General features: G+C 46.5%; 1 protein-coding gene and 5 non-coding genes across 6 annotated transcripts; all 6 read left to right on the forward strand.

Moving 5' to 3' along the window:
* Positions 1 to 82, forward strand: Trnas-cga (transfer RNA serine (anticodon CGA)). Its single transcript has one exon. It is a non-coding gene; the product is annotated as a tRNA-Ser (tRNA).
* Positions 83 to 159: 77 nt separating this feature from the next.
* Trnas-cga (transfer RNA serine (anticodon CGA)) lies at positions 160 to 241 on the forward strand. The gene has a single exon. It is a non-coding gene; the product is annotated as a tRNA-Ser (tRNA).
* A 78-nt stretch (positions 242 to 319) lies between these two features.
* On the forward strand, positions 320 to 401 carry Trnas-cga (transfer RNA serine (anticodon CGA)). Its single transcript has one exon. It is a non-coding gene; the product is annotated as a tRNA-Ser (tRNA).
* A 5,297-nt stretch (positions 402 to 5,698) lies between these two features.
* Trnas-cga (transfer RNA serine (anticodon CGA)) lies at positions 5,699 to 5,782 on the forward strand. The gene has a single exon. It is a non-coding gene; the product is annotated as a tRNA-Ser (tRNA).
* Positions 5,783 to 14,009: 8,227 nt separating this feature from the next.
* Positions 14,010 to 14,091, forward strand: Trnas-uga (transfer RNA serine (anticodon UGA)). Its single transcript has one exon. It is a non-coding gene; the product is annotated as a tRNA-Ser (tRNA).
* A 156-nt stretch (positions 14,092 to 14,247) lies between these two features.
* Positions 14,248 to 15,171, forward strand: LOC125943320 (uncharacterized). Its single transcript, XM_049662421.1, has one exon. The coding sequence runs from the start codon at positions 14,248 to 14,250 to the stop codon at positions 15,169 to 15,171; it is 924 nt and encodes a 307-aa protein (XP_049518378.1).
* The last annotated feature ends 545 nt before the right edge of the window (positions 15,172 to 15,716 follow it).

Consider the following 15,716-nt stretch of genomic DNA (forward strand, 5'->3'; position numbering starts at 1 on the left):
GCAGTCGTGGCCGAGTGGTTAAGGCGATGGATTCGAAATCCATTGGGGTCTCCCCGCACAGGTTCGAATCCTGTCGGCTGCGTAGTTGTAGTTTTTTTTTTCTGGAATGCCTTCGTGAAGGCGTGTAATTGTGGCGCAGAAGCGCTGTCGCACGTGTGCGCAGTCGTGGCCGAGTGGTTAAGGCGATGGATTCGAAATCCATTGGGGTCTCCCCGCACAGGTTCGAATCCTGTCGGCTGCGTAGTAGTAGTATTTTTTTTTCTGGAATGCCTTCGTGAAGGGGTGTAATTGTGGCGCAGAAGCGCTGTCGCACGTGTGCGCAGTCGTGGCCGAGTGGTTAAGGCGATGGATTCGAAATCCATTGGGGTCTCCCCGCACAGGTTCGAACCCTGTCGGCTGCGTAGTTGTAGTTTTTTTTTTCTGGAATGCCTTCGTGAAGGCGTGTAATTGTGGCGCAGAAGCGCTGTCGCACGTGTGCGCAGTCGTGGCCGAGTGGTTGGATACTGTAAACGTGCCGCGAGTGTCCAGTGACCTCGGCTCGTTGGTCTGATGCCACTTCCGGCCACCGTTTTGTACGGTCGTAGGTAACATGGGCTCCGAAGCAGCGGATCCATTGGGGGTCTGCCCGCACAGGTTCGAATCCTGTCGGCTGCGTAGTAGTAGTTTTTTTTTTCTGGAATGCCTTCGTGAAGGCGTGTAATTGTGGCGCAGAAGCGCTGTCGCTCGTGTGCGCAGTCGTGGCCGAGTGGTTGGATACTGTAAACGTGCCGCGAGTGTCCAGTGACCTCGGCTCGTTGGTCTGATTCCACTTCCGGCCACCGTTTTGTACGGTCGTGGGTAACATGGGCTCCAAAGCAGCGGATTCAGCGGCGCATTCAAGCCGCGGAAACAGGTCTTTTGCTTCAGTCGTCCAGGACTACCAAGTTATTCTGCCTCAACTTCCATCAGGTCAGTTTGTGATGAATACCATCTTTCTTCATGCGGATTTGCGGATGCGGCCATACCGCGTAGAAGACTTTCGGGATGCCATGGAACAGCTTAATGCGCTCCCCGACGTTATCGCTTTGGGGGCGTACCGGATGAACCACGTTTGGGCCGTGACTTTCAAGAACGCTGAAGCAACAAAGAAAATGTTGTCTATCGGATACATACAAGTCAAGAATCGCCAATGCCTTGTGGTTAACCCAAATGACCAAGGACTACGACGGAAGCTGCAGTGGCTTCCTTATGGCGTCAGCGATGACCTAGTGTGTGCGGCATTGGCACCGTATGGAAAAGTTACAGAAGTCAAAATGGAAAAATGGCGTGTACGCGGCATTACAGACAGAGCATCTACAACCCGCCAAGTCGCCATGAAACTCAATTCCTGTGTCACTATCGATGACTTACCACACCAGTTGCGGGTAGGAAATGAACTCGCTCTGGTTGTTGTGCCAAACCGAGCACCACTATGCCTCTGTTGCAACACCACCGGTCACATCCGACGTGACTGTCGTGTGCCTCGCTGTTCGCAGTGTAGGCGCTTCGGTCACACCGACGCGGAATGCGTGACCACCTACACAAGCATCACAGGAAAAGCAAGTAAAGACGTGGAGACTGAGCTCATAATGGATGAGGCCGACGCCGAGGAAGCCACTAGTGACGCGCGAAAGCCGACAGACGTGAAGGAAGCGAATCACGAGGCCGTCCCTACCAACGCGTGGAAGGGTGTTTTTCCTGACAACACCACACCCCAGACAAGCGAAGTCTCTTTGACCGGGGAAACGCAGGAGAAGGACAAAGGCAAGGTAGTGGAAGCAGTGTTGGCCGTGGAAGCGCAAGCCGACGCGCAAGTCGTGGAAGTTGAATCTGGTGCTTCTGCCAAGAGACCGCGCGACGAAGCAGGCAACGAAGTGGTAAAGCCCAGTGCAAGCAGCGGTGACGAACCGCCCACCAAAACAGTCATGATGGCCGGCCTTCAAACGGGCCGACGACCGAGCTTCAAACCGAAGCCCACCGTCCCTCCTGACCGGAAAATGGAGGGAACTATGCCTTCGTAACGAGGGACAACGCATAGCCCAGCGAATTGCCCAGTTAGGATTTCAAAGCACCCACCATGGCTTCAAGGCACTTAGCAGCTGAACCACAGCGCAGTAAACCGGCGAACTGCTTGCTGGACGCAACGTTGCCCATCGCAGCAACGAGTCAACTGAATACCAGCACAAAATATCGAGGTAAATTCCATGCGGTCCACCTGTTTCGGTTTAACCATGGCACTTAACCTTACGAAGCCCCTTCGTCTGGGCACTTTAAACGTTCGCAGTTTGGCAAGCCGGAGACGCCAATACCAAGTAAGCCGGCTTTTCCAAGAAAATAATTTAGATATAGTAGCAGTGCAAGTAACAAAGGTGGAAGGCCAGGAACAGACGGACCGCATGGTGCAGCCATTTAGAGCGCAGTACAACGTGTACGTTTGTCATGCGGTTGGCACTTCGGGAGGCTGCGCTCTCTTTATTCGTAATAGTGTTGGTATTGTTGAAGAACAAGTGACTATATGTGGAACTGGCCGATTTGTCATACTTGATTTTTCTTTTGCCGCCGTTAAGTGGCGCGTATTGTGTGTGTATGCTCCAAATGATGAATGTGCACGTAGAGCGTTTTTTGAACAGCTAGAAGAGTACCTGAAGTGTGAGCGATACGTAATATTGATGGGAGATTTTAATTGCGTGTGCAGACCAGATGATCGCGCCAAAAAACAGCAACGTAAAGATACAAGCGCGCAGTTTTTAAATGTGCTTGTAAACGATTATGATTTGGAAGATGTCGGTTGTCTATTATCGACGGGGAAAACATCTGTTTATACGCACTACCAAGGTGAAAGTCATGCGCGATTAGACCGAGCGTACGTTGCATTACAGCTTGTGCCACTGTGTCAAAGATACGAAATTAAACACGTATCATTTTCTGACCATAGTCTTGTAATGTTTAATTTAGGAGAAAAACGAAAAGAAACGAATTTTAATTGGGATCTTTGGAAATTTAATGCGAAATTGCTTGATGATGAATGTTTTGTGAGTGATATAAAAGATATAATTATTTCCTCAACGACAGCGCAGACCAATGACTGCATTGAAAGCTGGGAAATTCTCAAAACAAACGTTAAAATGAAAGCGATAGAAAGGGCAACTGTATTGCGTCGCAAGGAAAAACAAGAAGAAAGAGAATTAACTAGCCAACTAGAATTTTTCATGCGTACAGAGTGTGAAAATGCTGGATCTTGCATGAAGCAGATAAAGGAAATAAAAAGTAAGCTCGAACTTATAGACCAAGAACGATATAAAGGAGCTATGGTACGAGCGCGGGCGGAACGATTGTGGAATGGGGAAACGCCCACCAACCGGGCGTTAAGTGACGAAAAGAGATACGCAACAAAAAAAGAAATAGAAGCTATAATATATCAAAACGAGGAAACTTCCGAGCCTACCATGATAGAGCAAGCATTCGTAGCTCATTATCGCGAATTGCTTGAAAACAAGAAAAAACTAGAAGAAAGATTTGAGCGTGACTTCCTTAATCTTATGCCACGTTTAGAAGAAGACATTAAAGCAAACCTTGAATTTCCAATTACATTACGAGAAATTGAAGATGCCATCGATGGCCTAGGTGCAGGAAAAACTCCCGGGCCTGATGGTTTAGGAGCGGCCTTCTACAAGGCTTTCAAACATCAGCTCAGCCACTTACTGCATACTGTGTTCAAGGAAATGTATGCAACACAGCGAATGCCATCATCTTTCCGAACATCTCATATAGTGCTAATCCCTAAGTGCGAAGACCCGGTTAAACTGTTGTCAGTAAAATCTTACAGACCAATAAGCCTTACAAACTGTGACTACAAAATATTTACGAAAGTGCTAGCGAAAAGACTTCAAAGTGTCGTAACACAGCTAGTGGGTCCACATCAAACATGTGGCATCAAGGGCCGAACAATTTACACAAATACGCATGTAGCTCGGTGTGTGCTTGAGTGCTGCGATGCCCTCTCCTGTCGGGTTGCAGTGCTGCAACTGGACTTGGAGAAAGCGTTTGACAATGTATCCCATGAAGTACTCTTTTCATTATTAGAATACGTTAATGTAGGCGGAGTGATATTAAATGGAGTTAAAATGGCCTACTCAGAGTGCAGCACGCGGATCATTATAAACAAAAAGTTAAGTGAACCAATCCAACTTCTCTCCAGTGTTCGGCAAGGATGTGCAATCTCATCATTACTTTTTGATCTCTACTTGGAACCTTTCTGCTTGAGCCTAATTAATAGCCAAATAGTTCCCGGTTCTATGCTAGAAGCGACAGAAGTCAAGGTACTCGCATACGCTGAGGACATTGCTGTCTTTTGTCAAGACCAGGAAAGCATCAAAGAGGTGGTTAGGCTGACTGGTAACTATTGTAAGGAAGCCGGATGTAAGATTAATTGGGAGAAGACCATAGGGTTTTGGCATGGCGAGTGGAGCGAAAAACCTGAATTATTCGCTGGCGTACAATGGACGGCAATGCCAACAACGTACTTAGGTGCCCCTCTACAATGTTATGCGGATACCGAACAATATTGGAAAGAAGAAACAGAGCGGGTGAAAGATAAGATACTGGGATGGCAGGGTCGGAATCTGTCAATGTTTGCACGTGCGACTACTTGTAATCTGTTTTTAGTTGCCAAGGGATGGTATGTGTTGCAAGTGTTGTTCATGTCCCGGGCTAACCTACAAAAAATTCAGTTTTTACAGTGTTTATTTGGGGAGGGAGTTGGGAAAGAACTAGTCGCACCAATCTGTTTTTGTCCGTGAAGAAAGGTGGGCTTGGTCTGTCGCACCTCTTTATCAGACAAATTGTGTCACGTTTTATGTTTTTAAGGGATCAGTGTGACCCATTTTTGCGCACGGTGATACAAGTTCGCCTGCACAATGCACTACCTGAATTCATTGTTTGTACAAATAAGACCGCGTTACGCGGTATAAGACGTTACTGGCACGAAGTTGTTGCTGCTTTTCGCATACTTAAGGTGCGTTTTTCGTTTGAATATTTGAGTACAGTGAAAAGGAAAAACCTGTACAGAGATTTATTGGATGTTATGTTGCCTGTTCCCTTGTACAGAAGCATATACACTGGAGGTTCTGGACAAGACGTCTTAAAACGAGTGAAAGGAATGCCGATAAAACCCCATGTAAAATCATTCTTTTTCAAGCTACATACAAACACTTTACCGGTAAAAACGTGGCTACACGACAAAGGAATCTTCGTACCGTGGACAGTCAACTGCATATTATGCAAAAAACCAGAAACAATGGAACATGTATTTATCGATTGCTGGGATCCAATATTTCATTGGGACATCCTTCAGCGAACTATTAAAAAGGAACTGCCGATTACGCCACGTGGAATCCGTTATTTACCAGTTGAGAATGATGGTGACATTCCTTACGACATAATGGTCCTGAGCCTCCATAGTATATGGAAAACTAGAATGGCAGTAAGACATGCCCACGTTGACCCTCACACTGTAAGGGAAAAATTTTATTGAACATGTAGTGTATATGCGAGAGATCTACCGTGCACAGCCACAGCCACCTGATTGGGTGGGACTGTTTGATGAGTTGATCGCTTTCAAAAAGTTTTGAAACCCTCTGTCTTGTTCCCTTCTGTATCATGTAAACAGGCAATAAAGAAAGAAAAATCGTGGCCGAGTGGTTAAGGCGATGGATTCGAAATCCATTGGGGTCTCCCCACACAGGTTCGAATCCTGTCGGCTGCGTAGTAGTTTTTTTTTTCTGAAATGCCTTCGTGAAGGCGTGTAATTGTGGCGCAGAAGCGCTGTCGCACGTGTGCGCAGTCGTGGCCTAGTGAATATGATGTGCAACCCATTGCATATAGCGATCACTGCTTGGTAACTGCCACTTTTGGGAAAAGACAGATCAAACACACCTTTAACTGGGACCTCTGGAAATTGAACGTGCAGTTGTTGGGTGACGATGGTTTCGTTGATGCTGTTGCGAACGAACTAGAAAGCCTGTGTTCAGTCCAACTAGAAAGCTTTGCCATTAAATGGGAAGAATTTAAACAGAAAGTTAAAACTATGGCTATTGAAAGAAGCAGTGTACTTCAGCATAACCTGAAACAGGCAGACACAAACCTTCGCCACCAACTGCAATTTTTCATCAGCATGGAAAGTGCCCAGCCTGGTGTGTATACTAAGGAAATAAAGGAAGTAAAAACCGAACTCGAAAGGATAGACTCTGAGAAGTACAAAGCGGCCGTTGTGTGATCAAGGTCTGAGAAGCTGTGGGCGGGAGAAGCGTCAACAAAACGAGCCCTCTCAGACGATTAAAGGTACGCGTGTCGGAAGGAAATCCGCCAGCTAGCTAAAGGCAATGATATCACGTCCGACCAAAACGACATCAAGCAAGGGATCGCCGATCACTTCAAAGCCATTTTGAGTCAACCACGTGAACCTAAAGATGGCTACCAGATGGAATTCCTTTCATTGATGCCAAAGCTAGATGAAGAAGTTAAGAGAAGGCTTGAACATCCCATTACCCTGAGTGAGATAGAGTGCGCAATAGACGAGTTGGCCCCCGGTAAAGCACCTGGGCCTGATGGCTTACACTCTAAAAACTAGGGAGAGTATCGCATGAGTTACGGGGCCGATTTACTCTTCAAGGCATTGTTTTAATCTCGCAAAATGTCAGGGAGAGTGAAATGCATTGTTCACTCTATCCGCATCGAGAGAGTGAAATGTTATTTCTACTCCGCCCATCTGAGAGAGAGTAGAATGCCCGTTCCACTCTCGCGGCAACAGAGAGCAAAACGTAGCGTATACTGCTGCTTAAACTGCATGAGGCTGGTCGGGAACATGGCGATGTATCGCTCACGCAGGCAGAGCAAAGAGCGCATCGTTTTTCTTGTAAGAGAAGAGGCATCCAGCGCGCTAACTGGTGCGGAGATCAGCGCACTACTTTTTGTTTCGGAGCCGCCTCACCGCGCGCCCGCACAACATCGCGTAACAGCACAGCGCCGGAAAAAGGCGATCCGTTCAGCGGGCAGGCCCGGGCAGGCGGCGCGCGCCAAGGCCATCCAAGAAAACTCTTGTGTCAGCCACGTTTCACTGCCGCGAAAAGAGGACAGTCGTTCATCGTTCGTTGGATTTAACAACAAATACTCCACGGTAAGTGATTTCTAACTTATGTGGCACATTCTGCGTATATGACATGCTATCGCCAGGCAGTGATCGCGAAGTTAAGCCGCCGCGATTGCCAACGGACTAGGTATGCGTACTGCGTCATTCGATGTCAATAGAAAAAGGCAGTCGTCACGATGACTGCATGTGACTTTATCACTTGCCGCAATCCGTAAGAGCTTTCAAAATCGCAAACGCTCAGTGAAGCACGGTGTGTTGAATAGTAAGTGAGGCGCGGCGTCGCATAAAAAGGTTTCTTCAGCCCATGATTCCGTGCCAATGCCGAGCGCGCTTAGCGTGTGTTTTATGTGTTTGAATTTATTCAGTTTTGCAGTCTACGGTGTGCGGATCGCTGTTTAACTAAGGAGTTACATAACAAAAGGCGTGAGATTGTTGGCGGCATGCTTTCGTTATATTAAGGCGCGCGCTTGACTGTGTTTCGCCCATAGGTAATCTGCGGCCAGTGAAGTTAGGTGCTGCGCTAGCGCCTGTTAGAAAGTTGCCGCAGCCATACAGCTGCACGCTGCGTGAGGTTGGTTTGGCACGTAATGTTAAACTGCCTGCATACGCATTGGGAATTGTTGCTTTGGGCTGAATAATACACGTTTTTTGCCGATGTAATTAATTGGTGTGAATTTATGTCTGATTTTGTGTCTCGTGTTGTGGTTTCCGAGCACGGTGCGAATGTGAACAAGCGCGTTGTGTATGGACTCGGTGACTGGTCAGGCGGCGAGTTATGCACTGCAATCGAATACAATGGCTACTGTTGTAGGATTACAGTGGCAGGGACGTTCTACATTATTGCTATTGGCTCGGTCTCCACGTTTATTGTTTTCGATATGCCTGTGCACTTGCTAGTATGAGTTGGCACTTAAATATTATGTCGTATGAACGGCTAAATCAACCTTCCTCAGTGGGATCCAAGCGTCAGCTGTGCAGTTTGCTATTGCAGGGCAGATTGAAATCTATTTACCATCTTGTTATTTTTCTTCCAGAAATGAAGTATCAAAGTAAAATGATACCTTGCAGTTTACTAGTCGTTTGTCATGCACAAACTATAAGTTGGTCTAATAAACTAATAACGTTGGTCTAATTGAAGGTTTTACATGCCTTCAAGAATGTAAAATGCTAGATTTCAAACTGCAGCAAGAGTCGAGTCCGTCAAAAATGAACTCCACTGCGTACCTCATAAATGAAAATAATTCATGCTTCTAGAAAGCTTAGATACAGGCCGCCGTGAACTGTTTCTTGTCATTCTTGAAATGTGGGTAACCTCGCCATAACGCCTTGCTAGCCCTTCTTATAATCACACCCAGTGATATCCATTGAACTAGATGACCATATTGGCATGCCTACTGCAAATATGATCCTCAAATTATGGCTTGAGCAGTGTCATAACCAGAGGGGGGGGGGCACAGTGGGCACGTGCCTAGGATGTGTCAGAAGCGGTGTTTGTGACACATCTGAATTCGTCATACAACTTTACACTCTGCTTTTCGGTAGGTTACATAAAAACGACATGCTTCACTGTTGAGTTAAATGACTGCAGATTTGAGCACTTCATATCGTAATCAACTTCAAGTGCAGGATAACCAGAGCGTACAGAATTCGGTCTCATAAGTTTGACGGTTTTCTTTAAAGGTGGTTTACATCCTTTTCATGTCATGTCCCGTCATTCTTCTAGCACCACATTTGCGTTATTGTTTGCCACTTGTGTATACCGAGTGTAGTCTTTATACTTTTCTTAACTCCACTAGCTATATTCCCTTTACTTTGGCGACTGATTTGTTTTAGATAAGCCGAAGAGCCCAAATTCTCGTCAGGAATTATATTTGTTGATACCTTCAGAAATGAAATGCAGAAAATACCACCACTGCTCTCTCCCCTAGAGGAGGAGATGCGTTTACGAAGTGTGCCAACAATGACCAATATTTTATTTTTCAGAATCTTTGTAACACTGGTGCTGGATTTAGGCCTAACGGCCAGTTTTCTTTTTTATTTCCTTAAGTCAAAAAATTGAAATTGGTTTGGAAGTTGACTATTACACTCATTTACATGTTTCACTTGCATTACAGTACAAATACTTAGTGCTAAGGCTTCTTAGTGCCATGACCTTTGTCCTTGACTGTTTCTAGATTGTTTCACAATATTTCCTCGTGTTCATTTGCGCGCACATTGTTTTTCAGGCACCCGTTTTATAAAACTCAAGAAGGCAGCTGTAAGGAGAAAATGGTGTCAAGGAGCCAACTCAGCACGACTCTACATGGTGCAGAGGAGCGCACTCCAAAGCATCAAAATGTGTTGCCATGCAATTTGGACGAGGAAACTAAAATGTGGGTATACTGGGTGTACCATGTAACTAAATGGCATGAAAACTTTCAAAAGACAGTATTTCACACAAAGATGACAGTTTCGAATGTTTTTTACATGCGCATGTGACTTTGTCAAATTCCTTTCGCATCTGCATTGGGCAGACCATAAGGTATTTTAACAAGTGCCGCAACGAACACCAATGAGTTATTAGGGCAGCAATGTACTGGCATTTGACGGTGCACTCATGTAGCAGGAGATGGTGCATGCGCTTTAGCCTGCATCACGACCAAGTAGCACTCGAAATGATGAAAGCATTCAGCAGAAAAAAAATTGCATAGCAAGATGTACTATCGCGATGGAAAGAAACGCGAACAGCGGAGCGCGCGGCCGAAGCATAACTGAAGATATAGTGCGCGCCGTCCAGTCATGACCACTAACAGGCGCGCATTTCTGGCTTGATTGCGCTGTGCGATGATGTACCCCTATACTGCGATATTTATGTTTCTATTCTACTTCTCTTTAATTTGAAAACAAGAAAAGGTGACGGCGCAGTAATGATGAGAGCGCAAACTGTACTAACAGAAACAAAAATATCGCAATATAGGGGGAGCATCATCGCGCAGCGCGGTCAAACCGCATGTCAATGATGATGACTGGACGGCACGCACTATACCTTCAGTTATGCTTCGGCCACGCGCTCTGCTGTTCGCGTTTCTTTCCATCGCGATAGTACCAGCCAGCCTCCATTGTCATCATTGATACCAAAATGGCACTGCTAGAATGAAGATACATGTGTGAAGTGGTGTTCTTTGCTGGTGTGGCCTTTTCCATTTCTTTGCTTCCTTGCATTGCTCCTTTGTTTTTCACTACGAACATGTGCCATGTATTAGTAATGAAACGAAAAGGATTGTTTTACAACGAAAAATCAGCACTACCCTGATCAGATCATTAGAATATGCATCTGTGCGAAATGAACTATCACGTGATGTCTTATGAGAAAAAAATTACACAATAGACAACAAGAATACCACAACAGTTGTGAAATGCGTCAGTGCACTATGGCAATAGCTGTCTATGAAATACAGTGCGTGAGAAAGCGCGATGGCACGATCCCGACAGCACCAGGAAATCACTTGCATGAGGACGTCAAGAGTGAAGTCGAGCTTTCTGCCAAAAGACTACCAGCTTTGGATCCAACCGAATGGGAGCTATGATACGCCACTGTACTGCCTTGACACCGAGCGGAGATAGTGTTGGACAACCACGGCAAGATGCGCGTTTAGAAAAAAGGGAGTACAGCCCATGCATGAATAACTATGTGAAATATTATAAACAAAACTAGACGGTGCGGCTTTACACGAAAATATACAACACATTTCTAAATATACTGTATACTCTCAGTCAGGAGCATCCATACGCTACATAGGATGTTATCAAATGAGCTGCTGTCTTGAAAGTATTTTGCGCATGAAAAAACGTTTCCTGCGCAAATTACTTTACCAGCCTCATGCTTAGCAGCTCATCTGATAACCTACGGTATATAAGTACATGAGTTTAGTGCTTGAAATGCGTTTTCTGACCAGTAATGTGGTGCATCTTTCTCTTCAATCGTTGTGCCAATACCACGAGTTTGCGCATGTTTGTTGTTTGTTTGCTTTTACATTGAATACTTTCATTTTTTTAAATGTTGCCAATTGAAAATAAAAATATTTCTCACTGGCATTAGCGATGAAATGTTAAAGAAAATGTTTATGTATTATTGCAAGATGTGTTGTAAAGTTCATGAAAATCCGTGTAATCGGATTTTATGTGTATCTGTATGTTTTTCGAAATTTTACTCAGTTTGCCTTGTGACTGTTTGGTGAATAAAAATGTTGACCTTTTAAGAAAAATATGTTTCATTCGAGTGACTCGGCGAATAAACATCAAATCCAATTCACCAAGCATGAGTGCAGGAGCTCCTTATGAAGGAATCAAATATCCCCGACATGTAAGTGTTGTGAATCGCCTCTGATGTGACCATGGCACTGCATAGCGAGTGCTTTCACACAACTGGGAGGATTACCAGCACTCTGTCTGAAGGAGTACAAACACTCTATTAGGAGGAGTACAAGCACTGTTTGGGGGAGTACAAGCACTCTGTTTGGGGGAGTACAAGCACTCTGTTTGGGGGAGTAGAAGCACTCTGTTTGGGGGAGTAGAAGCACTCGGTTCGAGGGAGTACTAATACTCTTGTGGGGTGGAGTATTTGTACTCTGGAAGGAGTTCTAGCACTCTGTTGAGTGGGAGTACCAATACTCTGTCCGGGGGAGTTGCTGTACTCTCTCTGAGATGGAGGCGTTTTACTCCTGAAAAGGGAGTGAAATATGGGACAAGCAGATACTCCCTCAAAGAGAGTTCCCCGAACTCTCTTTGTTTTTAGAGTGTAGGGGCCACTTTCTATAAAACTTTTATGTCTGCGCTGGCTCATGTCCTCCAACTAGTTATTAGCGAAGCGTACGACCGAAAAAGATTGCCCTTGTCTTTCACAACATCGCATATCGTACTAATCCCGAAGAGTGATGATGAAAAGAAACGCTTGTTGCCTGGCTCATATCGCCCGATAACTCTAGCCAACGTTGACTATGAGATATTCATGAAAGCTTTAGCAAAACGACTGCAAAGTGTCATCAAAACATTGGTAGGGCCACACCAGACTTGTGGCATTAAAGGCCGCAGTATTACAACTAATGTACACGTGGCTCGAAGTGTGCTAGAGTGTTGCGATGCGATTGGCGATTACGTCGCGATGATGCAGATCGATTTGGCAAAAGCCTTCGACCTCGTCTCGCACAAGGCTCTACTATACATACTTGAACACACGAATATTGGCAGTGTGATAACGGAAGGTGTCACGATGGCTTACAAAGACTGCTGAACACGAATAATTGTTAATGGGGAGCTCACCGATAGCTTTCGTGTGCTCTCGTCGGTGCGTCAAGGATGCCCGTTTTCGTCCCTTCTTTTTGCCGCGTATCTCAAGCCACTCTGTTTGGCCATTAAAAACAATGAACGCATAGCAGGCTATCGACTACAGGCGGCACATGTTAAAATATTGGCGTATGCAGACGACATCGCGATTTTCTGCACAGATAAAGCGAGCAGAATAGAGGCAACTGCTGTAGTCGAAAAGTTTTGCAATTCAACTGGAGCCCAGATAAACTGGGATAAAAGTTATGGCTTCTGGCATGGGGGTTGGGAAGACAAGCCGGAGACCTTTTCTCGATTGAATTGGTCAAGGTTACCTACACAGTACCTGGGGGTGCCTCTCGGAAGTTACTGTGAGCCTGAACCGTACTGGCTCGACCAAGTTTCGACAGCAAAGGAAAAGGCTGCGGTTGGAGAGGCAAGCAATTGTCAATGTTTTCTAGAGCCACTGTTTGCAACCTTTTTTTAGTTTCCAAGATATGGTATGTTATGAATGTGTTGTGTGCTGCGCGGGGAAGCGTACAAAATATTCACCGCATTTTCGCCACTTTCATTTGGGCCTCTACCTGGGAGAGGACGAGTCGAACAAATTTGTTTTTCCCGTCAAGAAAGGTGGACTTGGTCTGGTTCACTTGTTTTAGCGACAAATTGTGTCACGCTTTGTGTTTCTGCGGGATCAAAATGATCCCTCTCTTCGAACACTAATTCAAGTACGGCTGAGTAGACTTCTTCCGGGATTTGTTGTTTCGTCGGCTCAGAACATGCCGGGAACAGTGACTGGGTACCTGCGTGAAGTGGTGCTGGCGCATAGGATGTTGAATGTGCGTTTTTCGCGGCAGTATCTGTCCACCGTTACAAAAAAATTGTACAGAGATCTTGTGGACACGATGCTACCTGTACCTTTGTACCGTTCGCCACACCGTGGAGGCCCCGGACAGGACGTGTTAAAAAGAGTCAAGAAAATGCTAGTACGGCCATCAACTAAGTCTTTCTTTTTCAAATTACATACAAACACACTTCCCGTTAACACCTGGCTTCATAGCAAAGGTATTTTCATCCCCTGGACAACCGACTGCTATTTATGTAAAAAACCAGAAACAATAGAACATGTTTTTCTAGATTGCTGGGACCGGATCTTTCACTGGGATGTTCTGCAGAGAACGCTGAAGAAACAGTTACCTCTGGACCCGTATAGAATACGCTTCTTGCCAGTAGATACCTCAGAGGAAGCACCGTATGACCTCATTATGGTCCTGGGCCTCCACGCGATGTGGAAAACTCGCATGCAATTTGAACATGCAGACATCGTTGTGATACCGGTGCGAGAACACTTCATTGAGAGTGTTGTTTACGTGAGAGACGCGTACAAAGTACTGCCTGATCCACCACAATGGATGTCTGTACTCGATGAACTGGTGTCACTGAAAAGATTTTAGTACTGTGCTAGCCAAAGTGTGGCTGGCACGTTTTATCATTTGTAACCCTTGATTTTGTACGTCGAAGACGGCAATAAAGAAAAAAAAAAGCAGTCGTGGCCGAGTGGTTAAGGCGATGGATTTGAAATCCATTGGGGTCTCCCCGCACAGGTTCGAATCCTGTCGGCTGCGTAGTAGTAGTTTTTTTTCTGGAATGCTTTCGTGAAGGCGTGTAATTGTGGCGCAGAAGCGCTGTCGCACGTGTGCGTAGTCGTGGCCGAGAGACTTCCGGCCACCGCCGTGAACGGTCGAGGAATGTTTCGCTCCTCTGGGGCGGTGTCAGCGGCCATGTTTAGCCGCGGTAACAGGAATGCTGCCAGTGCCAACCAGGATTACGAAATCATTTTGCCTCCTCTTCCAACTGGTCGTATTGTTTTAAACACTGTATTTTTCCATGCGGATGTTCGAGGAAGACCCTACCGAGTAGAAGACATCCGAGATGCTCTTGGGCGTTTGGCAATGCTCCCTGACGTTGAAGCGTTAGGGGCATACCAAATGAACCACGTGTGGGCGGTCACGCTCAAGAAGACGGAGGCAAAGAAGAGACTGCTTTCTGCAACCGACGTTTCCGTGAAGGACCGCCGTTGCGTCGTTGTGGACCCGAACAACCAGGACGTTCGACTAAAGCTCCATTGGGTGCTTCATTACGTAGACGATGAAGACATACGGACTGCGCTTACACCCTACGGTAAGGTCACCGAAGTGGCAAGAGAGCGATGGCGAACGGTAGGTTTATCAGACAAAGGCTCTACAACGCGCATTATCAGCCTTCAACTCAAGGCAGGGTATACCAAGGAAAACATTTCACATCAACTACGAGTAGCAGGAGACCGGACGTTGGTAGTAGTGGCCGGAAGAGCTCCACTCTGCCTACGGTGTAAAGGAACCGGTCATATACGACGCGAATGTCGTGTCCCTCGGTGCGCACTGTGCAAACGCTTTGGCCACGCTGAGGAAGACTGCGTGAGGACTTACGCGAAGGTCACAGGGCGCTCTGCGTGGGACGAAAATGCGGAGCTACAAATGGATGAATTGGAAGCTGAGAAAGTTGCCACCAGCAAGACCGGAGAACCCGAGTCGGAGGAAACGCCCCCTTCGCTGCAGTCGCCCAATGCAGACGAGAAACAGGATAACGACAAGCAGGTTGTACAACCTGTACCGTCTCCTGTGACGACAACCAGTGCTTCCAGCAGCTCAGTGGAAAAAATATGAGCCAGCCGACCCCTTTGGAAAAGTCCGAAGACGTTGATATGACGGATTCAAAGATCGGCGCAGGGAAAAGAACACGTGAGGAAACATCAGCAGGGAATGGAGCCTCAAACGAGCCCAGTGCCGGCGAGCCACCCACTAAAGCGTCCCAAGGGCGCCGCCCGAGCTTCAAGCCGAAACCCAACGTACCGCCGGACCGTCACATTCCAGGGGGCTCGTAGCCCCCTGTTTCAGAGAAGCCTGTCTCAACCCCCTGGTTCAGGCGCTACGCATGCAAAAAGTGAGGGAGGACAAGCTGAGGGGCTTGAACCCTAGTGCCTTGTTGATAAGGCACTCATGGTGTGTTCGCCCGTGGCAACCGCAGAAACACCAGCTACGAGTGAATTTTTCAGTGTCCCACAGAACGAGGTGAGCGCCATGCGACCTGTTTGATCACTCTTATAAATGGCAGTAAGACTTGACGAGCCCCTTAGCATAGGCACGCTAAACGTGCGAGGCCTTTCTTCAAGGCGTCGACAGTATCAAGTGAGCCGTCTTTTACTGGAGAA

This window comes from Dermacentor silvarum, chromosome 1, assembly GCF_013339745.2.
Source record: "Dermacentor silvarum isolate Dsil-2018 chromosome 1, BIME_Dsil_1.4, whole genome shotgun sequence".
NCBI classification, from domain to species: Eukaryota; Metazoa; Arthropoda; class Arachnida; order Ixodida; family Ixodidae; genus Dermacentor; species Dermacentor silvarum.